Here is a 24,297-nt window from a genome sequence, read left to right as displayed (position 1 = left end):
TGTTCACGATTTTGGGAACTGTTTTTTCTCCGTGCAGCAGCATGTTTTTCAGATTATTCCAGAATTGATTTTTCATGAATCTCACTGTTAACAACAAATAATTTAATTGTTTTGAATAATTTTGTTCACAATTATCTTCGTTCATCTTCGAAAAGGTTACCCTAACAGCGGTGCTACTCGTAATGTCAAAATTACGATAGACTCGCTGGATCCAACCACACCAACGCACCAAAACCGCACGAGGAGTGACGACACTCATCGCAGGCGGCGGCGGCCTGTATCCTGTTTGACGTCCCAACAAATAACTGTACACTGCTGTCCCTCCACTATACCGCCTACTACGGTTCTCTCTGTTAGGGTGGGTGAGCAGAATGTTGTCCTTTGCTTTGATGGGGTGTTGTACAAATTAACTTGAGGGGGGGTGCGTGACAGCGCACGCACACTAGCGCAGGCACTCACGAAAATGGGAAATTCGAGTGCAAAATGTCAATACGAGCTGCGTTTGTAGTGGTGGTGACGGCCGACGAACGGTGGAAATCGCCATTGAAAACTTTCGCTGTGCTAATCCTTAGCGAGGAACCGTCGTCGTCGGAAGTCGTCGGGGTTCGGAACGATTTTTTCCGGAGATTTCGAGCTGTTTCACGGAACCGGGTTCGATCCGAGTGTGCGTGTGATACGGCGGACGAGTGGGTCCTTACAAACAGGAGTTTCCAAATTGGCCCCATATTGTGGAAGTTTGGAATAGAAGGAGCCCCACTTTTGGACGGGATTTGGCAGACAAAGTTAAGAGGAAAAAAGAAAAGTGCACAATACACATAGGCAAGGCTAGAGAGTCAAAAAGGAGGACTCTGCCCCTGTCATCATCGGCTCTCCGACGACGGTTCTACTGCTCGCGTATACGGAGGAATATTGATTTTTCAAATAAGGTGGAGAATTCAAGACGGTTTCGGTCCGACACACGAGAGCTTGGAGTTTCTTGGGGAAAGGATTTAAAGTGTTTTAAATTCCCGATGCCACCATGATGGAAGTGCCAGGATTCGGTGGTGATTAGGCGCCCATGGCCAACTGAGTGCTGAAAAAAAAACGTCTCGACTAGGGTGGCTACGGTCAGAAGAAAGAGACAAGTGCAGTCAATAGTTTAGAAGGAAAAAGTCGCGTAACTGGTTTCAACAAAAAAAAAAAAGTCAAGTTCAGACCGCCTGAGCAAAGCAAAAAAGCATCCGAAAAATGAGCCGAGAGGTCCAAAAGGAGAACAGCACTCCGTCGACGAACGAGGCGCACCAATATGTGGGCCCTTATCGTCTGGAACGAACGCTGGGGAAAGGCCAAACTGGTAAGAGGAGATAGCGCTCGCCGCCCAAGGGTCCTCCGGATCGAAGAACAAAGTGTCATTCTTCCTGTCTTGTGTTGTTCCTTTTGCAGGGCTGGTCAAATTGGGAGTGCACTGTGTCACCGCGAAGAAAGTGGCAATTAAAATTATCAACCGCGAGAAGCTCAGTGAATCCGTGCTGATGAAAGTAATTATCGGTTACAATCACGTTACAACCCCCACCATGGGGAAAAACAAAATCTCAACACATTCTAATTAATTTACTTTTTATCCTTTACGTATTCGTTTCTTTATCTCTGCTCTTTCCACTGTGTGTTTTCCTTACTTTGCTCCTTCTAACCTCAACAACAACAACTACCATACATCAACCAATACCTTCACGCGCGACATCAACAACGCTAAAACATAAAAATCACGCCAACACCAGGTGGAACGAGAAATAGCTATAATGAAACTAATTGACCACCCACACGTCCTTGGCCTGACGGATGTGTATGAAAATCGGAAATATTTGTAAGTTTTAACTTCCCTTCATAATTGTTTTGTTTTATGCATGTACTGAAAAAAGAAGAAGAATAAGAGGCAGAAAAAAAACGCAGAGTAGGCCGTTTCATTTAACGATTCCCGCATTAACGAACTTTACCAATAATCGTGTAAGAAGATTCCTATCAAAAGGACTCGAAGCAGGCCGTGGGTCAGGACTTGAAGAAGGGTAGAGGACGCAGATATCGTCTACATGAAAGTATAATTCTAAGAAAATTTGCCATTTTAAATTTTGAACATTGTTGATTGGAAATGTTATAGAACCCTCAAAACCAATTTTTGTTGAAAATTTAAAAAAAAATAAAGCTTTTGTTTTTTTTTCAGATAGTAAGATGTTTTCAATTACTAATAATTGCAATTGCATGCGTCGAATTTGACAGAGCTGCTGCTTTTTCAAGAACAATATCAGAATTAAGGGAACAGCATATGATTCCATTATGCACCTAATGTTGGCACATCAGCATTTTGACGTTTAATTACAGCTTATAGAAAAAGCTAATAATACATTGTCTAATCGGGAGCAAACAAGCAAGTTTTTCTGCACAGTTTTGATAAAACAAGTGAAGTTTTGATAAAAATAGTGGAAATAGGCTAATTGGATTGAAATAGAAAAAAAATTGAAAGCTGAAATCGTCGACATTTTTTGAATTAAAGTGTACAACTTTTTAACAAGTTAATCTTTAAACCATTTATGCGTTATTTTCCTATGTTTGTAATATCACCCGCTTTATTGCAGTTATATGCATAATTGTCCTAAGTCAGTTTTTGTCAATTTCCATTATTTATCATTTAAAAAGTTGGCGGCAGTAATGAGATCGTTTTTGACATGCTCTTTGAAAGCAATACTATAATATTATTGTGCAAAATCTGGTTCCAGAGATTTAATTTCTTTTAAATATCGAAACGTTGGTAAAAAAATGTCAAATAAATTTTAAACACTTTCCTTTTTTAAATGCTTTATGAAGGAACGCCAATCCAGAAACAATATTTTTGAAAAGCTGAGAAAATTTGCTATAATTTTTTTTCTCTGGGGTTTGGAAAATTGGGCATTTGGTTTCTGCGAGACAGCCTCACAAAGAACTCGAATAGATGAAGATAAATTTTTCTCAGTGTCTCCTAATTAGCCTGTAATTTTCAACTATGAGAGCGTTTTTTTACGTAACGCAATTTAGATTTTGAAGCCCTCCCCCCCTCTCGTAACAACATTTCCATACAAATTAAAAAAATGTATTGAGCGTAACACGGCTTTACACCCTTAATACATTACGTAAGAAAAGAACACTCCCTATTGGTTCAATTTTCAATGTTCAAAATGAAACTCGTGTGAAATTTTCTAATTTTAAAATAAAAAGAAATTCAAAATTTAGGAGACAGGCATAATTTTTGAAAAGGCCTGCAGATAGATAATTTTCCTCATTTCATATTTAAGAACAAATTTTAAATTTTTGAAATATTTTTTTATTTAAAAGATTTGTTAGCTTAGGGAATGTATGAACACAGTTATGGTTGAAATCAGAATACAAATTTAAAAATCGCGAATTTCAAAATGGTTTAGATCCCGTAAGTTGGCGAAAACTGGACCCTCTACCCTACTGTAGTGTGCCTTGTGTGCAGCAGACAGGTTTCTGAATTCGTTCACGGCCTACTTCTGCAGCGTTTCGAGTTTGTGTTGTGTGCACCACGAGAAGGTCGAGCGGCGAAAGCGCACGAAAATTAAAATATTGAAAAATCAATCAATAATGCAGCAGGAAAAAAAACCCGCGTCCTTGTCGTCGGCATTGCTTTTCAGTTTCGTTCCGTGAGCTTTTTGTGTATATGTAACACCACACAACGCGAAGAAAGCTTCTTTTTCCCCAAACAATTAACGTTTTGTGTGCGCCGCGACGTGAACAAAAAAAAAATAACAGAAGGAACAATATCGTGTGATGCCGCAGCAAAAAGTATGAAGAGAAAAAAGACCAAATCGAGGATACGTCTAATAAAAAGCTTGAAAATTTGATTCATGCTTTCACCCATTCACACATACACACACTAATTCACACGTACACAGATATCTGGTGCTGGAGCACGTTTCCGGCGGCGAGCTGTTCGACTATCTGGTGAAAAAGGGCCGACTCACGCCAAAGGAGGCACGGAAGTTCTTTCGGCAAATCATCTCCGCGCTGGATTTCTGCCACTCGCATTCAATATGGTGAGTACACTCCTAGTTATAACTACCCGACACTATTATACCAGATAAATAGATAGAGCCCCTGGAATGGTCAGGGTGGTGCAACCAGAGAAAGCTGGATAAAAGAAAGTTCAAGAATGATACACACCGAGTTTTGGCTCGGAGCAGAGAAACAACACAGCACACCACAATGATATCGTGATGAATAAATTGCGAAATTTCGTCAGATCGTTTGAATTGAGAAGACGACCATGACTTTGAAATGATTGCGCCTGGATATTTTGGCTTTTGTTTCAACCAGGAAAATTGCATTCTCATTGCGGAAAAAGGATGGAAATTATTCATTGTGCAAGGCATCCAATTTGGGCGTGTTGGTAGGGAGTTTTGGAATAAATTGGCTTTCGATTTAATTTTTGACTAAATCATTAGAGGGTAAACAAATTTTAAAATACATAGAATCAAATATAATTTCGTTTTTTTTCCTAATTCAACAAAGTCATTGGTTATTTTATGGAGAAATTTATTATTTTAAGCAGGGCTGTGGAGTCGGAGTCGGTGGAGTCGGGTCTTTTTGGGAAGCCTGGAGTCGGAGTCGGAGTCGGAGTCGTAAAAACTCGAACAGCTGGAGTCGGAGTCGGAGCCGGAGTCGGCTAAATTTTATTAGCTGAAGTTGGAGTCGGAGTCGGAGCCGAAAATTTCTGATTACCCGGAGTTGGAGTCGGAGTTATCTTATTCAACAAAATTAAGTTAATTTTTTTATTTTTTAGTATTTTCTATAAAACAGATTAATTATAAAACTTCTTATATTTTTTTCAAGTTGCATGCGCTGCGCTGCCATTTTTATTTTTTTAGAGATCACTAAATGATAACCTGTTAATCAGCTCTTACCCAAGTATGTAGTATCATCATAACTAAAAAAATGGTTTTGTAGTCAGAAATATTTAATTGATTTTTGACTGCATGCTTTTGCCAATATTTATGTACCCTTTAAACTCAAATTTGACCAAATTTAATCTAGTTCTTTCTGAAAAAAATACACACACAGTCATCTTATACCCCGATAGCGAATGTCTTGGTGGTTTTAAGTAAATCAATGTTCAGGATAAAAGTTACGAGGTACATAAAAAAATTTAAATAATAATCACTATTTATGGAAATCGAAAACAAAAAAAATCACTGACAGGATAACTCTTCCAACAATTATTCAAGGATTATAACAATCTATTACTTGGAACTCAACATGCGCATTTTGTTTATAGCTTTGTACAAAAAATTAAAAGTGTCTGAGAATGTTGATCCTTAGGCAAACTATTTTGATATTGTTGCAAATTATCGTTGAACAAATATCAAGATTTCAGGATAGGGCAGGATTTCGAGATAAAAAAATATCCGTGACATAGAAAATATTTATCCTGTGGATTTTTGTTTTTTATCCAATTCTAAGTTTTTCGTATATTTTCATAGAGGCGCACGACCATTCATAAAGCTTTGTTTTAGGTGAAGATGCAAGAAGTATCGCGCACCTCCTTTTAAATATATAAAAAAATAAAAATTCGAATAAATCCAAAATTCCGAGGTAAAATATTTTCTAGGTCACGGATATTTGAAAAGGACCCCTTAAGCGTTCTTACCTCGAAGATTTTTTTAGATACATTGATTTGCAATAATAAACTTCTTCAGCCTTGGCGTTTCGTTTAAAATTGTTATTTAAAAATACAAGGTGACTATGATAGTCACTGTGCTTCTCATAAATGTCAACTTAAAAGTGAGCAAATTGAATTTATATGTTAAATCAATCATTAGGCCAGCTTTCTTTTAATGATCATTAAAAAAAATAACAATTTAATATTTTAGCTTTTAATCAATTTAATGAAAATTTGAGGTTAAGTAAATAAATCCAAATTTACTTATCAAACTGTTCTTCTGAAAATGCCTTCAAAACTGGCGTTTTTTTTATTTCTGTTTCAATAACGTCTAAAACTTGTAAAACTAGAAACTTCTTTCCGTTTTTTCCACTTAAAGAGTTTTTAAATAATCCTATTTATCAATGTTTTCGAAATAATAGTAAACTAACTTATGAAGTATTTAAAAATATGTGGAGTTCCGACGCAATAACAGACCGTGAGAGGGAGAATTTGAACCGACCACGCGCAATGTTATTGTTAGTCACTGAGAATTGAAGGTTCGATATTTTCATAACCTTGCTCGCTAACGGAAATTTGTGTAGCAGATCCGTTTAAAAAAATCAACTTTTACTTTCATTGGATAATTTTATTATCATAGCTGACTATTTGGCAACTTACATCTTACTTTAAACCGAAATTTACATCAACATTCTAATATATCCCATTGAAATTGGACATTATTTATAGGTTTAACGTCATTCGGTGTCCATGTTAATACCCTCCCGACAGAAATGGATAAATAAAGATATTCATTAAGTACAATGTTTCGAATAGAATATTTTCCATTGCTCAACTGCTGTATGTCCCATTGTCCCACGCTCCTTCAGCTGCTTCTTGGTTAATTGGCTCCCAAACGAAAACGCTGCGTCTTTCTTTGTTGTATAAATGATTTGAAGCTGCATATAGCTCATTAACTCGACCGCGAACTTTGATTCTGTACTTCCTGTCACGTTGGATGATGTACCACACTTGACTGGGGTCATCGGCTGGTATAACTAACCGATTTTGTTTATCGTAAAAATCCGATCGTGCCATGTATTTATTAGCTTGCCCATTAATGAGCACTACACATCCTGTTGGTACGTTGGCTAACACAACTTGTAGTGACACCAACAGTATAAAAAGATTACAAAAACTCATTTTTAGCGAAATCGAACTACGTTCACTACCAGAGGAGGTATCGCAATGAAAAAAAATGTACTTCTTTCTAACTTATAGCTTAGCTACATCATAAAATCTTTAATTTCACTAATATTTTTTATCAACTCATCGATAAGATATGAAGTTTTTAAAAACAAGATGTGGCACAAATACCTACATTGTTTGCCACATAGCCTTTATTGTTTAATAGGGGGAATGCGCTTAATCTAATCGCATTTTTATTTTCAACCTATCAACACTCTCATAATTGAATTCGAATTTTGAGAATTTGTGACTTAAGAGGCAGTATTTGTAAATATTGCTCGGTTTGTTCTAGAGGTCGTATCGAGGTGCTCCGATTTGGATGAAACTTTCAGCGTTTGTTCAGCGTTTGTTTGGCATGAGATGAACTCATGCCAAATATGAGCCCTCTACGAAAAAGGGAAGTGGGGTAAAACGGGCTTTGAAGTATGAGGTCCAAAAAACATAAAAAATCTTAAAATTGCTCGCATTTCAGTAAAACTTCATCATTTCCAACTCTCTTAGATGCATTCGACTGGTCTTTTGTAGCACTTCAAAATGAGCCATAGACATTCAGGATTGATTTAACTTTTTCTCATAGCTTTTGCAAATTACTGTTAAAAACGGATTTTTTTAAAACCTTAATATCTTTTTCCAACAGCCTCCAACACCCATACTCCCATAGGTCAAAAGTTAGGTAATTTCATGGACTATAAGCCTACGGTATTAACTTTTTGGCCAATCGCAGTTTTTCTCATAGTTTTACGATTTTTCTATAACAAACTTTTTACAACGTTAGTTTTTGCCCTGTAGGCTCCCATAGCGGCACTTTTTGGTTTCAATTTTGTCATATTCGGAATCTTCGGAAAATTTCACGTTAGTTAGAAGTATTGGAGTTGTAATTTTTATTTAAAAAATAATTAAATAAAACATTTTTGAAAAAAAGAAATAGATCTTAGTTCCCTTTGATCAATACGTCAAATGCTGTATCAAGTAGGCGAAAACCTGTTTTACCCCAACATCAATCCAACAAATTGTAAAAAAAAAATTTAATTCATTCTAAATGGCAATTTTTCCAATCAAATTTACAACTCCAATACTTGTAATTTACGTGAAATTGTCCGGGGATTACGAATATGACAAAATTGAAACCAAAAAATGTCGCTATGGCGGCCTACAGGGCAAAAACTAACGTTGTAAAATGTTTGTTCTAGAAAAATCAAAAAACCATGAGAAATACTGCGATTGGCCAAAAAGTTAATGCCATAGGCTTTTAGTCCATGAAATTACCTATCTTTTGACCTATGGGAGTATGGGTGTTGGAGGCTGTTGGAAAAAGATATTAAGGTTTTAAAAAAATCCATTTTTGACAGTTATTTGCAAAAGCTAAGAGAAAAAGTCAAACCAATCCTGGATGTCCATGGCACATTTTGAAGTGCTTCAAAAGACCTTTCGAATGCATCTAAGAGAGTTGGAATTGATGAAGTTTTACGGAAATGCGAGCAATTTTAAGATTTTTTATGTTTTTTCGACCTCAAACTTCAAAGCCCGTTTTACCCCACTTCCCTTTGTCGTAGAGGGCTCATATTTGGCATGAGTTCATCTCATGTATAGATAAACAAAGGCTGAAAGTTTCATCCAAATTGGAGCACCTCGATACGATCTGTTACACATTGGTGAAAAACTCGTTCTTAACTCAAACTACGTGCGATAAGATAGCAAGATCACGAAAAAGAATGTATGGAAATAAAGAGAACCAAAATTTTGGGCTTCCCTATGATCAAAAAAGTCATTTTGTGTCATTGGTTCACCCATACAAGGATCCATACAATTTCGGGAGCTGTCCATACAAAAATGGTGCGTAAATATTCGAAAATCTGTATCTTTTGAAGGAATTTTCTGATCTGTTTGGTGTCTTGGGCAAAGTTGTAGGTATTGATGAGGACTTTTCAGAAAAATGGTACGCGGAAATTTTTTTTCGATTTTTATAAACTTTTTTTCACAAAAAAAATAAAAAAAAACTTTTTTTTTAAATTCTTGACGTATTTAATTTTTTTATGGGACAATAAACTGCAACTTTGGTCCATATAAAGTATGGACACATTTTAATAGGAAAAATGAAAATTTAATTTTAAATCAAATTTGCATTCGAAAAGTACTTTTTTTCAGTAAAGTGCACCGTTTTCAAGATCTAGTCACTTTAAATATAATTTTAGCTTCAAAATTCATGTTTATACATTTTTGAAATAATGTCCATGATTGTCTAAGAGACATTGAAGATTGGACCTCTGCTCTGGTACAGAGATTAAAATAAAAAGAGAAACAAAAGTCTCATCCAAACAGCCTTCTATTTTGTAGTACAAATATCTCGAAAACGTATGGTCCTATTTTAAATGTTGAAAAGTGAAACTTTTGTGAAATTTCCAGATCTTTTAAAAAATTCAAAAAGGTCAAATTTTTTTTTCATAAAATTATTTTTATTAGGTCCTTTTCGGTACAAAAGGTCAAATATAAAAATATAAAATATACATAGAATAAACATGAACGAAATCGGCCGAATTCGTAGAGAATTGCTCATATGGATTTTTTTCCTATCCGTGCGTTTTAAACCCGAATATCTTCTACAATATATTAAGAATATTATTTCCATTCCGAGCTCAACGCTCTCACGATGCCACTTTATTGCCAACTCTAAACAGTAAACAAATCACTTGATTTAATATTCAGAGCTTTTTTTCTTGCTCGCTCGGAAGCAACTACAGTCTTGACCTTGCTGGACGTTCTTTTTTTTCTCGTGATGGCGCCATTGCATAAATAAGAAATGAACACGGCCAGCGGCTCCATAGCAGCAGAGTGAATCCAACGTGAAAGTGTGGCCACAGGTGCTAACCTGGCCGACCTTCCCTTTGGTGTGTTTTTGGGGAAAAGGACGTCCGTTTACGGTACTCGTTACCTGTGGCCCAAGTACGGTCTATTTTTGTGGCTACCGTGGACATCTGCTGTGTAAGAAGAGGGACTCGCGACTGGAAGAAACGAATACCTATATGTGGGAACCTCCGAAGAAACCTTAAAAGTTACGGACGACGACTTTGTTTTTGCACACTGCATTTAGTCAAATGGTCAAACACTATTTTTTGAAGACTTTTTATGTTTCACATTTTTTTTGTTGGATGTTTTGATTGTGAAATGATTTTTTTTATTTTTATGCAAAAATAAGACTAAGTTTTAAAGCGACTCTATCGTGTTCCTGGTTTCCCCTCTTAAAGGTGTCAAAATACAACCTGCCATGTGCTGTCTTTAACACATAAAAACACACTTTCGAACAAATCGAAACGAAGAAAAATGTGAAAAACATTCACGACGAAAAGTGAAACTGAAATCTCGGGGACCAAAACCGGCAGCTTAGCCTTTTTATATGCCACACCAACAAAAAAAAGAGTCAGCATTTTGCATGTTCTCTCAATCCCATTCCGGCTGCCGAAAAATAAAACAAGGCTTTCCCGATGCTGACGCTAAAACGGAAAAGGGTTGCTAAAGTACCATCTCGTTTTTTCCAACCCCCGTCGTCACACAGCTTCACATTAAACGCCCGCCGCGTGTCTTTGTGAGGAGCCTTAAAGGAGCCACGAGGCTCATATCGCATTAAGATTCCAATAAATGAACGAAGCGAGCGAGCTAGGAGTAAAAAGTTGAAGCCTCGTACACAGACTCGTAGTAGGCTTCGATGGGACGACCTACCCTGCCAACAACAACAGCAGTAGGCCATGGTGGTGGCATACCGTCGGGTATAACTACAGTATCATGAACCCATTCGTGATGAGAGCTCATTATGTAATGCAAACGTTTTTCGCCGCCAACTGGGATGGGATGATGGGTTGATTGGGTGGTGGGTTTTTCCCACCAAACTCAACTTTGGCACGGTCCCCGTTGTTGTTGGTTGGATGGGGGTGACACAAGCGGCCTCAAAACGGGGACATTTCGGCCGAGCTTTCACCGCACAGTGCACTGTGATGGGTGAGTCGAGCGACGAAACGAAAATTGTCGGATTGACAACGAAATTAGGTTTCCACAAAACTGTTGAAATTATCAAACATTGTTGAATTTTAAAATATCCAAGTCATTTTGTGTTTTTCATCTTGAGAAGGAATTTTTGTCTCTGATAAAGTAGTGAGGATTCTATAGACAACTTAGAAAACCTGCTACCTTTAAACATTTTTTAAAATTCATTTTACCAGCAAATAATAAAAGTTTAAGTTAAGGGAAAGAATAAAGCATCTGCGTCACTTAGCATGAGTGCAAGTCTCCTCAAATTCAAAAAAAAAAAAAATGATTTTATTTGCATTTTTTATTTGGCTCTTTTTTGAGGTTTTATATTGAATATTCAGCTTTTTTGATGTTAGACATGATTCCTATTTTTTTTTAAATTTTCCTGTTTGTATATATTTTATTTTATTCACTGTATCTCAGCAACCAGAAGTCTCATCCTCAATATTATCCCTGATAACTACCGTCATTGGGTCATAAATCATCAGGGATAACATTGGGACATAAATTTGTATGACCCAATCTCACCCCCAGACCAATGTCACCCCTGATGACAGTATTTGATATTTTTTTACAAAAATCGTCACTCATGGCCACTAATTGAAGAAATCGAAAAGCTGTGCTCAAAAAGAATAGGTAAGATTTCTATTTTTTCCAAAAACACATTTTTTTTAAAACATAAAAAATATAAATGAAAAAAATCGGATGTCGGCAAATAGATTAAATAAAAAGTTAATTTAAAAAACAGGATTTTTTCCTCGTATTATTTTTTCTAAATATTCCTCATCAATATCTACAACTTTATCGAATTGTATACATTTTCTTATTTTTATCTAAAGAATCAAATCAGGGGGTATCTCTAAAAAAATATTTTTTTGTTTCTTGTCACTTTAGCGTACAACATCATGTTTCGTTGTTTCGAAAAAATCTCAAATTTAGTTAAACTTAGAGAGATTTCTCTAAGATTATTCTTGAAAGGTTAGGTCGAGGTCATGGTCAAGGTCGAAAGGTGGGCCAAAATTTATATCTTCGAACGAAAAATCATGGCAATGATGGAAGTTTTCACATTTTTTCAACGATAAAATATTGAAAACTGATTTCGGTAACGCATGTAAAATTACCAATTGCAATTATGAATCACCCACTCAAATTTGCCTAAAATGAAGTTGCAGATCACAAGTTTGATGAGAAAAGTGACCGGGGCCAATGGTTTAGAAATGTTACCGCCGGGTTCTCTTTGACTACCTTTAAGTCTGACACAAATTATATTTTTTCATAATTTCGCTGCCGACCAGCGAGTATTAGATATGACCACAAATACACAAGCGAGATTCTCATTCTAATCGATTAAAAAACATTTTTGTTTGTTTTTTTGACTAAATTCAGCCTCAAGTATCAATGGGTCAATCTTCACAAAATTTGGCTTAAAATTAACAAATTTGACACAGATGCTTAAAATGACATGTGGCATAATGACATTTTTTTTCTTGGCACTCGGAAAAAAATCAATTCTCGAAATCGTGAATAAAATTCACGAATGCGAGAACCACGAAGGAATATATTCACGTTTATAGTGCAAATGCACCATACTTATGAATAAATTCCTTCGTGGTTCACACATTCGTGAACTTAATTCACGATTATGAGAATTGATTTTTTTCTGTGCAGCGATTAAGGGGTTACATACATGTAGAAAATCACAAAATTTTATATTACAGAATATTTGATAAATCCACTCAGAAGATGATTATTAATCATTCCTGAAAGTTTTATGAAGATATTTCATGATTAAACTGAGTAAGAGACGATTTAAGTTCAAAATTTTGCCATGCGCAAAGCGGGCTGTCAAACTTTGTTGGCGTTTTTCTCTAAATTTGAGGTGAAGACTCTCAAGATGTATCCCGTGTGCATGACGAAGCCCAATTTTAAAAATTAGCTTTTTTAAAAAATGCAAAAATCAAAAATTAACGGTTTTTTATATGAAAAACACAAAAATATTTTTATCTTTTTTTAAAATAAACTTTTTGAAAATCGGGCTTCGTCATGCACATGGAGTCGGTCTACACCAAAGTCTACACCGAGTCTTCACCAAAATTTTGAGCCGATTTGGTCAAGACAATGTTGAGATATCGTGGCACCCGTTTTTTGAAACTGCTCACTTGAAATTCCTATATCTCGGCAACGATGCAACCAAATATCTTCAATTTTTTTTTGAAAGTAGGTGAAAATGTATATTTTAATGCCATGAAAAAAGAATTAAAAATAAGTTGATGTGTGTGCTCATACTAACCTCTGACTTTTTTGCCAATATACATGTATATAACCCCTTAACCATTGAAAATCATAATGTTTCAATTAATGTTGATAAAGTATTCAAACGAAAGCCAAACATTTCCCATTGTCAACAAAAGCCAAGGATGGGAAAACATTCGAACAAGAATCTTAGCAGAAAGGTGATGGAAAGTGCTAAAAGGTATGCGAGATGGTACGCAGAGACAAAATTGGGTTGAAAAGCTACAAGCAAAGTTATAGAATATATACACGGAGAAAAAAGAGTTCCCGAAATCGTGAACATGCGTTCATCAAAATGGGAACCACGAACAAATTGAACACGTATTTGAAAAACGTACCATGCAATTTGAACACTTTGTTCGTGGTTCCCATTTTGATGAACGCATGTTCACGATTTTGGGAACTCTTTTCTCTCTGTGTATTTACTCTTCGAGAAGGGGCACGGGGAAAAGTCGAAACGGAAAGAGATAGGGAAATTTGATGAGACATTCCCAAATTAAATTTAGTTCAGCGCGTACATCAGCTGCGGGAGCTGCGATTGATCAACTGATGACGCGACGTGCGGAAGGCTCCATTTTGCGGTTCATTGTATGTGATTGGAGATTAATCTGACTTAAATTTGTGGGCTCAGAGAAGAAATTTGCTCGTTCTTGGAAAGCAATCTTCATATTCCAATCAAATTTCAATCAGTTCAGTTTTTTTCTTTGCCTTCTAATGCAAAGCAGTCCATTCAATGGAGCATAATAACATTAAAAAACAATAAACTGCTAGCTTTTTGCCTTGTACCAACCAGGAAGAATAGAAGGCCACTGTGAGCCCTAAGCATAGTGTAAGCTCCCAAAATCCAGAACAAACCAAGACCGCCAACCGCACACTATATCCTCCGGTCCTGGCCCGTTTTATATCTGTCGTTGTTCCCCGAATTCCTTTTCAATGTTCCTGCTCCTAGCTCCAGTATAATAATCCGGGGCCGATTAAATCCAATTATAGTTTATCGTTCTAAATATTGAACGAGTTCCAAAAGCATACCGTGTGCGTTGGTCGTCGTCGTCTGAGGTTGTCGCCAGGCGGCCTGGGCCCACCCGAATTAGCCACAGAGGAAGAAACAGAAAGGAAGCTTCAAATTTTCACCACCATCCACCACCCTGACCAAGGACGACATCCGAAACGGTGATGGAATCAATCGGAAAAACGAAAATCCCAATCGATTAAAATTCAATTTCCCCTGCCTTCTTAATTCGGGATATCCCTTTGATTGCTTATAAAAATATAAACATGTAACCGAAAAAGTTTTGTTTGTCTGGACCTTCTTCTAACAGCCATCGAGATCTGAAGCCGGAGAATCTGCTGCTGGACGACAAGAACAACATCAAAATCGCCGACTTTGGGATGGCTTCGCTGCAGCCGGCCGGATCTATGCTGGAAACGTCCTGCGGGTCGCCGCATTACGCCTGCCCGGAAGTGATTCGGGTAAGTTTCATTGATTAGTATGAATATTAGTAAAATAAATTTAATTTCAGTATTTCAGTGGTTCTCTACGATTTCGTAAATCGCCTTATCTTTGTATTTTTTTTATTTGGATGAAAATTAGTCCATGCATTCCCTATTTTAAAAGATGCAATTTTGCATCATTCGTTTTTCCCTACAATTTTGGGACTGGTACGGGTATGTAATTATATAAAATTATGTACCTGGAGAAGGGATTTTCTGATCGATTTGGTGTCTTCCGCAAAGTTGTAGGTCATGATGAGGACTTTTCGGACTAAAAGTTAAATTCTCATGATATGTATTTTTCAATTAAAATAAAAAAAATATTTCTAAAAATATATAATTTGGTCTGATTTATGAAATAAGGGAAATTATAAACTGTAGACCTTTTTAAAGGAAAAGCCTGATTTTATAATTTTGACATTATTTTTGAAAGGATATTGATGAAAAAATCAGAAAATTACACAAAGTTGTTATTAAACATTGAAAATCGGACAAATAGTTTCCGATACATCGTCAGTTGAAAATTACAAAATAATTAGCTAACACTTAGACAAACTCGTCTTGATCAATTTGATTTTTTTGTGAGGCTGTATCCCGAAAACTAATTGCCTGATTTTCAAAGTCTCAGGGAGACAATTGTAGGACATTTTCTCAGCTTTTCAGAAATACTTTTTTCAGCGATGCTTTTCTCTCAAGAAGTATTTCTAAAATGCAAAAAAATCCAAATCTAGAGTTCTTTTTTGAATAGGTCCTATAAACATATGAAACACATTAGTTGATAGGACTTTTTCAAAAATAAAAACTCTGGATAGTTTGTTTTAAATGATGTGAGTGAATGTTAGAATAAAGGTTTGTTATTTTAACAAGAACGGGCTCACCAATTATTGAAATCTTCAAGACTTGCTTCATTTGAGCGATCTTCGAGACTTCCGGCGTTGAATTTGCCAAACTCTGAAACAGCACCGTCGGATCCAAAGGTTGTCCTCAGAAATACAGAAATACACGACGATGGCTTCTACGAAAGTTGACCACCGCGTCCTCTCCAGCTCGATCGAACCTTTCAACTCGCTCATTGACCGTAGAGTCCTGGACCATGTTTGATCTGCTTTTGCTGTTTCGAACCAAAATACCGGTACCACTTAAGTACCACTTAAGTACTTTTTGATTGCAAATTCGATTTAACATCGAAAAATTAAGTTGAAAAATTTTTGCGACCAATATTTCGATTTTTTGAAAAAATCTGTATTGATTTAAAAAACCATAACTCGGTCAAAGATTTTCTGCCCATTCTGGAAATTTATGAAAAGTTGGCATTTTATGTCCTCTAAAACATATATAAAAAAAAATAGTGTTTTTTTGCAAATCAAATTTTAGTGACAAAAAGTTAAATAAAAAATCACCAAATTTTTTTTTACCGTGTATCATTTTTTTCAGTGTAGTCCATATCCATACCTACAACTTTGTCCAAGACACCAAACCGATCAAAAAATTCCTTCAAAAGATACAGATTTTTGAATTTTCACATATCATTTTTGTATGGACAGCTGCCAAATTTGTATGGAAAATTATATGGACAAACTAATGATGCAAAATGGCTTCTTTGGGCATACCGAAGGCACCAAAAAAGTTTCAGCCGGATTAAAAAATACAAAAAAAATCGAATGACCGAAATCTCAGAGAACTGCTCATAAAGGAATGACTCAAGAAATTGGTAATTTAGCTTTTTTTTTGTATTTCAGTGTACCGTCATCAGGGGTGGTACTAGGTTTGGGAAGTGAGATTGAATCATACCAAAATGCAAAAATATCAGAAAAAATATCGGTATTACGACTTTTTGTTTTTTTTTTTTAATTTCATGAGCTTAAAGTAAGTGTTCGAGAGAACAACTTTACTGAAAAGTGCAAAGCGGTTCGTCCACTCTGTAGAATGTTACTCCAACTTCTCTCCAAAAAATACTCATCTATTTATAAATCTGTTACTAACCACTCCACCAAACTAAAATTTTATTCTGATGTTAATTTAAACAATCGAAGGAATAAAACAAACTTTTTCTTTTCTCCTCAGGGCGAAAAGTACGACGGTCGCCGCGCCGACGTGTGGTCCTGCGGCGTCATCCTGTACGCGCTGCTCGTCGGCGCCCTGCCCTTCGACGACGACAACCTGCGCCAGCTGCTCGAGAAGGTAAAGCGGGGGGTGTTTCACATCCCACACTTTGTCCCACCCGACTGCCAGAGCCTGCTCAAGGGCATGATCGAGGTGAACCCGGAGAAGCGACTGACGGTGAGATATTGAAGCTTTGGTGTTGAATGGTTTTAAGGAATTGATTCTTTTGTTGCAGCTTTCCGAGATCAACAAGCACCCCTGGGTAACCGCTGGCGGCAAGGGGGAGCTCGAGCTCGAACTGCCCATGATGGAGGTCGTCCAAACGCACGTGATTCCGACGGCCTCGGCCGTGGACACGGATGTGCTCAACGCAATATGCTCGCTCGGTTGTTTTAAGGAGAAGGACAAGCTGATCCAGGAGCTGCTGAGTCCCAAGTAAGAAGGGATTGATCGCGAGTGTTGGAGAATTGTTTCTAATATTGTCTTCCTTACAGTCACAACACCGAAAAGGTGATCTACTTCCTGCTGCTGGAACGGAAACGACGACGTCCGGCGGTTGAGGATGACGAAGACGTGCTCCGTCCCCGGAACGACATAATCGAGATTGCCGATCCACCCCGGAAACGACTGGACACGTGTCGGCTCAACGGTAGCAGTAGTCTTTCGTACGGCCAGATCAGCGAGGGTTCCCCGTTGACGTCCAGGCGGCAAACGTTCAATAACGGTAGCCGTAGCCACAGTAGCACGAGGAGGTCGCCCTCGTCCGTGCCACTGTCCCGTAGCTCATATCAAAGTCCAACCCGAGGCGTCGTAGTCAACTCGGGTGCACCACTGTGTAAGTTCGGGATCTCTCCAAACGAGAAAGAAGATCTTTAACTAGTGCTTGGTATTCCCTTTCAGCACAACTCCACCCTCCATCGTCACCAAACTCGGTAGTGAATAGACATGCCAACTACACTAGCAGTAGCCGGGACCGAAAGTCGCAGATCATCGATCCATCGTCGCCGGTGCACCACAGAGCCAACTCCGGTCCGGCGATAACCGTTGGACTGTTTTCCGAGACGGACTCCAACAACAGTGAGTTTACCGTTGATTGGTATCGCTATGATCTTACTACAAAGGACTCTACCCTTTCAGTGACATCCTCGATCAACGCAATCCCCGGATCGCCGATTCTCGGCAGTCCACAGCTGGCCGGGGTCACCACCGGCAGTCAACTGTGGAAGACGCGGCTGACCAACATCAAGAATAGCTTTCTGGGCAGTCCCAAGTTCCACCGGAGGAAACTGCAGAGTAAGTATAGCCGTTCGTCCATTTGAGTCGGCTCATCAACCCCTCAACAACAACATCAACCACAACAACCCGTTTGTTTCGTCACCATTTACGCCTTTCAGTATCCAATGAAGAAGTGCATCTTACGCCGGAATCGTCGCCCGAGCTGACGAAAAAGTCCTGGTTCGGTAACTTGATGACCACGGAAAAGGACGAAACTTTTACCGTACTCGTCAAGGGGAAACCCTTGGCGACGGTCAAAGCTCATCTCATCCATGCCTTTTTGTCGGTGCGTAGTACTTTTTGCTTAGAAAAGAGTTTTTTTCATGAATTTCAATATTTTTTTTATAAATAACACAATAAAACAATCCCCCAACCTTCCCCTAGATGACCGAGTTATCGCACAGCGTCCTCTCGCCGATGTCGTTCCGCGTGGAGTACAAACGCGGCGGCACCGGGCCGACCATGTTCCAGCGGCACGTCCGCATCCAGGTGGACATCAACACGATCTGCAAGCAGGGCGACGTGAACGATATGCTGTTTGCCATTACGTTCACCCTGATTTCGGGCAACATTCGGCGCTTCCGGCGGATCTGCGAGCACATCCAGGCGCAGGTCTGCTCCAAGCGGTACCCGGCGGCGATGGCCAGCCCGACGAACCAGGCCCAGCGGGACAGGGAACGCGAGCGGGAGCGGGAGCAGCACAACAACAAGGTTTCCACGACGTCCGTCGCCGAGAGCATATCGTGCGGGTCGGACTCGAGCGATCGGGTCAACTACAACAAGCACGTAAGTAGGCGGTGGCTGTGTTCATGAAAAGCTTCAGTGACATTCATACTCGAAACTTGTTATGTTTAGTACTGGTTAGAATTGAATCAAAACGTAATTCTGTCGATTGGAACATCTTCAGGAAGCTTGATTCATACAGATTTAACAGAAATAAAATACTATCATAATGTGAGGATTTTTAATATTTGAACATAGGGGAAATATACCCATTTTAATCACACTAAGCCGTTCGACCCATTCTCATCACTTTTGCCATTTTCCGCTATTAAATCAACATTTTCAGATGTATCAACAATGGAGAGTTGCTTGCTCACTTTTATTTGAGCTATTTATTACTTCAGAATTGTCAAAAACACTTTATAAAAGCTGTAATTCATGATCAAAGTGCTGATAGGCCGATAATAGAAATAGGCTGAGAAAGGGCATAGTTCCCCTATATGAATTATTTTATTCCTAACATTATAATGCTTCAAATAGCGTTGAATCAATATTAGCAGAAATACAAATTCGAAAGAAGTTTTATTTTTAAATGATGAACATTGTATGGCTGAATTTTTCTATATAGAGCTCAATTTATGTGGAATATGTTAAATTCCATTTGAAAAGAGTATAAACCGAAAAAAATGCTCCGATCGGACCGTAGGGTGACCTACATCGTGGTCCCAAAAACTGGTATTTTCGTCAATTGAAAGGTGATTAGTTTGTCTTTTAAGGAAAAATAATTCCAATTCAGCGAATAAATGTCCAAATAAGCCAATTATTTTTATTGGTTTTTCTATCCAAGTTTCCATAAAATTTTGCGGGATGGTCATACAAAATAAATACGTAAATATATGAAAAATCTGGATATTTACATCGGATTTTCTGATCAATTTGATGTCTCCGGCAAAATTGTACGATATGCTTTTCGATACCAATACTGAAAAGTTCAACTTTTCAGCACCCATTTCAATGCTGAAACGTAAAACTTTAGGTAGGTAGAAAAGTATTAATTTTACATTATTTAAGAAAGTACGCCGTTTTGTCGTTCATGAATGACAGTAATAATAAGAAGTTCCACGACAGAATTGAAAAAAAGTACTTTTGCGAATTTTTGAAAAGGTGCGCTGTTTTGGAGTTATAGTCACTTTGACGTTTTTTTATTTTTGAAAATTTTAACTTTTTTTATTTTGTTTTTAAAAGCTAAGAAAATTACCTACAATTTTCTCTCTAAGATATTCAAAATTGGTCAATTGTTTTCTGAGTTACAGCCTCACAAAGAATTTAAATCGGCGAAAATGTTTGTTTTTTCAAATGTCAGCTAATTAGCTTATAATTTTCTGTCATTCTTGAACGACGAAACAGCCTACTTTTCTGTACCAAAAATTACAGAATCAAATAGTAACCCTTTTCAAAACAAATGCTGAAAAGTTCTACTTTTCAGCACTGAAAGGGATGCTGAAAAGTTGAACTTTTCAGCACTTGTTTGGAAAAGTTATTCTTTTCAACATGGATGGACATTTGTCTTATAATACTGTTCAAAGGGTGTTTTCGGAATTGCAAAAAATGTTGTATGGAACTCGTTGCAAAACTTGATTTTTTCATCACTCGTCGTATTTATCCAACGAGGTTTACCGAGTACGACTCGTGCTGAAAAAACATCCTCTTTTTGCCACTTGTTGCATGCACTACTATTTTGACATAAGGAATTTATGGACAAATACTACGAATTAACAAATTTAAAAAACGTGAAATAATTTGTGAAAATCTAGAGAACCACTCATACTAACTTGAGAGCTGCCCATACAAAAGTGCTAAAAAATCATTCGAAAACTTGTAACTTCGACAAGTGATATTCTGATCCAATTCGACAAAGTTGTACATATGATAAAAAAGTGCACCGTAGGCAAAAAGTATCAAAAATGATTTATTCATATACTGTAAAAAAGCAAAATATCGATGAATGCATATGAACATGTTTTTCTTGAAGTTTTACATTTGTTTTTGAACAGTAATCCAAAAATTAAACAATTGTAGACAGAATAAAAAGCCATTATTTGATAAAAAAAAATGCATAAATAAACGTTGTACAATGTATTGATTATAGTTTCAATCGATTTAACATTTTTTCAATGATTTTGTTATCAATACTTCTTTTTGCCCTCTGATGTTTTGAGGAAATTTAGAAATAAAAATTCCACAGGCCTAAGTAGAAATTACAGATTTTTTTTTTCAAAAGTGATACAATTTTGGAATTTTGGTGTGTTCAGAAGAATTATTGCAAATGGGAGGGGTACATTTTACAAATTTATTACGTTCACGTTTAGGGGAGTTCAGAAAATCAATTTTTGAAATTTCTTGGTTTTTTTTTTAATTTTAGAAATTGTTGGCCATGCCAATTCAAGCAACTTTGTTGAAACACCAAGATTTGATATGGAAGATTCAACGGCACACGGAAAAGAAAATCAATTCCCGAAATCGTGAATTGTGTTCATGAATTATGTCAAAGAAGCCATTTTGCATCATTAGTTTGTTCATTTAATTTTCCATACAAATTTGGCTGCTGTCCATACAAAAACGATATATGAAAATTCAAAATTCTGGATCTTTTGAAGGAATTTTCTGATCGATTTTGTGTCTTCGGCAAAGTTGTAGATATGGATATGGGTTACACTGAAAAAAAAAATGATACACGGTAAAAAAAATTTTGGTGATTTTTTATTTAACTTTTTGTTACTGAAACTTGGCACCAAACAAGTTTCAGTCGGATTAAAAAATACAAAAAAATAAATGACCGAAATCTGAGAGAACTGCACTATAACTGCACTATAAAAACAATTCCAGTAATCGTAAATTGTTGTTCATGAATTTGAGAACCACGTTGGATCTTATTCATGAGTATGGTGCATTTGCAGTTTTATTATCGAAACGCTTAGAACGAAAGCACAATTTCAATGATTAGTTACTAAAACCATATCAATTTATCCCGCAGGAATCGGACATCGAGCCGGAGACGTTCTACGACAACTCCAGCATCGGCAAGGCACGGCGCTCTTCGGCAACGTCCTCCAACAAGAATTCAGTGTCGTCCGACGAGATTGAGATCAAGACCGTGCGATCGAGGTGGGTTTTTGACTCACTAGATTGGTGTTATGATTCTAATTCTCAATTATTTTTTTCTAGCTCCGAATCGACGGAACGGGAACGCGAACGCAGCAACGAGCGGACGGCGGCAATGTCCGGTAGTGCGCTAGTATGAGAGTTATTTCTCTGATAGGATTTACCGAACACCTTTCCCGTCGACGGTGACGATTCGGTTGAGTCCCAGTCCAAGTTTGTGTCCCCTCGGCGCATCCGGGGTGGATCGCAACGTGCCAGAACCTCGTCACCGGCGGTGGTGGCGGCAGATGCAGAAACTCTTACGCTATCCGTATCTACTGCTAGTACTGATCTTATTGCTCCTACCAGCGATTCCACGCACCCTGTCAAACCTGGCGCAGCGAGTGTTGAAGCCGCGGGAACGACGACGACGACAACCCCGTAGGAACGATCCGCTGCGTCCGGTGCGGCGACCGTCATCTAGTCATACCAGATATACTACCGCGGGCGAGCAGCGACCTAGTCAAGTGAGGGCAAGAACTAACCGATAAGGCTTATTTTTTTCGTAAAAGAAATACCAAAACGAGACAGCTATACATACTAAGCATAACTAGCAAAGGAAAAACAAAACACACTATTATTAGCTATTATATAAACCAGAAAGAGGAAAAACACATCACATTATGATTTGAGCGACTTAATGAACCTAAATCCGTTCCACGATAATATGATACACACCCTAAACAGTAGAAAATCCCCTCCACGAAATCAATCACAGGAAAAAAGAAGAACCCCCGAGCGGAATTGATAAGACGAACGCAAATGATGATCTCCCAAAAGTGAACACTGAACTATCAGTCAATTTGGCTTCAAAGCAGAACAGAACGCCGTTCGAAACGTTGTTGAAAATCGAACTATAGAAATCTAAGACACACACTTTTTCAGCGCAAGATCAAAAATAAAAACCGAAAATTCAAGACTAGAGTGAACCAAAAAATTACTAAACATAAAACAGGGTTTGGCTTGGTTTGGGTTTACCGATGTAGAGATCAGCAGCAGCAGCAGCAGCAGTTAGTATTGCGAGTGTGAGAATTGGAAGCAGAATTAGCAGGAGCAATCCGGGCTTAGGAAGGATCTAGTTGAAATTTCCTTTTTTTAAGATTTACCCTAAAACAATACTAGCCAATTAATGAAATGAAAGAGAAAAACAATGATACTCACACTTTATCACGTAAACACACTCACACACAAACACACGCGTGAAATCGTGCAAAAAGCCATTCGCCTACTTTGTGAAGAAACAGAAAGAAAGTGGTAGTCCGGCTTATTAACCTTCATTGTCATGCACAGTAGAAAAAGTGTAAGTTAGGCAAGTTGAAAATTTAAAAGTGTAAATTGATTTTTTTGTACGAAATTTTAACTGAATTAATGTAAAAAATAAATTTCAACAAAAATTTAATTTACAATATTTTGAGGTTATAAAAATACACTAACAACTAATACTTTCAGCGAAGGTGATGTTGACTTTTTTCCTGTTGAAAATTGTATTTTCACACATGAATTTATGTAAAATTTACAACACGAAGACAATTTACATCTTAAAATTATTCAAATTGTAATTCTACACTTTTTTTCACCGTGTTGTTTGAATCATAGAGAGAGGGCACTGAGAGTGTGGGAAGGCTGAAAACATGATCGTAGCTAGCTTTGGAATCGAACGTGCCACGCACACTCATACGCATTTGAGATATTAGAAACAATGGTCGAACTGGGAATGTTAAATTTTGGATCAATATGAGACTTATGCAAAAGTTTCCCAAAGTTGATCAAAATTTGATAAACTCAGTTAGACCAACACACATAGCCGCATACACTATTAAATATTTAAATAGGAAAAGTATAGAACAAACCAAAACAGAGACACACACATACTCGTTCACACGCGCGTACACACAAACGGAAACAATAGTCAAACAAGGCTACTTTTAGAACAAGCAAAAACAAAACCAACGTTGTTAAGCAGTAACTTTATCGCCGATTATTTTATCGACGAAAATTAATGATAACTTATTTCAATTAGCTTTTGAAACTGAACTTCTGCAAACAACATGTTTTTGTAGCAAGTACTCTGAAATTTAGCAAAATATGTTGTATGGATTTTCAATTTTGGATGGATTTTCTATTTACTAGAGTTTTTGCTGTAAAACATGAACATTTTAACTTCAATTACCATTTTTATTTAAATTGCAGTCATTTTGAAAAATATAAAATTTTCACAAAATACAGTTTTTTTTACAAAATACTTAAATTTTTCCAAAATATTTAAAAAAAACCGTATT

General features: G+C 37.2%; 1 protein-coding gene across 1 annotated transcript; it reads left to right on the top strand.

Annotated features, from left to right (window-relative positions):
• The first annotated feature begins 530 nt into the window (after window positions 1–530).
• Window positions 531–24,281, top strand: LOC6037203 (serine/threonine-protein kinase BRSK2). Its single transcript, XM_038256445.1, has 14 exons — window positions 531–1,333; window positions 1,423–1,517; window positions 1,758–1,843; window positions 3,924–4,064; window positions 14,545–14,695; window positions 16,781–16,996; window positions 17,055–17,254; window positions 17,314–17,654; window positions 17,720–17,896; window positions 17,957–18,112; window positions 18,214–18,380; window positions 18,479–18,880; window positions 21,852–21,982; window positions 22,043–24,281. Exons 1-14 carry the CDS (start codon window positions 1,228–1,230, stop codon window positions 22,116–22,118), a joined length of 2,445 nt encoding a protein of 814 aa, XP_038112373.1. The 5' UTR covers window positions 531–1,227; the 3' UTR covers window positions 22,119–24,281.
• The last annotated feature ends 16 nt before the right edge of the window (window positions 24,282–24,297 follow it).

This window comes from Culex quinquefasciatus, chromosome 2 (genome assembly GCF_015732765.1).
Source record: "Culex quinquefasciatus strain JHB chromosome 2, VPISU_Cqui_1.0_pri_paternal, whole genome shotgun sequence".
Lineage (NCBI taxonomy): Eukaryota > Metazoa > Arthropoda > Insecta > Diptera > Culicidae > Culex > Culex quinquefasciatus.
This window is presented reverse-complemented; position numbering and strand designations above follow the sequence as displayed.

Coding starts and splice junctions, on each gene's coding strand:
- LOC6037203 (XM_038256445.1), top strand. CDS start 1,228: ATGAGCCGAGAGGTCCAAAAGGAGAACAGCACTCCGTCGACGAACGAG. Junction 1,844..3,923: donor TATGAAAATCGGAAATATTT/GTAAGTTTTAAC, acceptor ACACGTACACAG/ATATCTGGTGCTGGAGCACG. Junction 4,065..14,544: donor TGCCACTCGCATTCAATATG/GTGAGTACACTC, acceptor TTCTTCTAACAG/CCATCGAGATCTGAAGCCGG.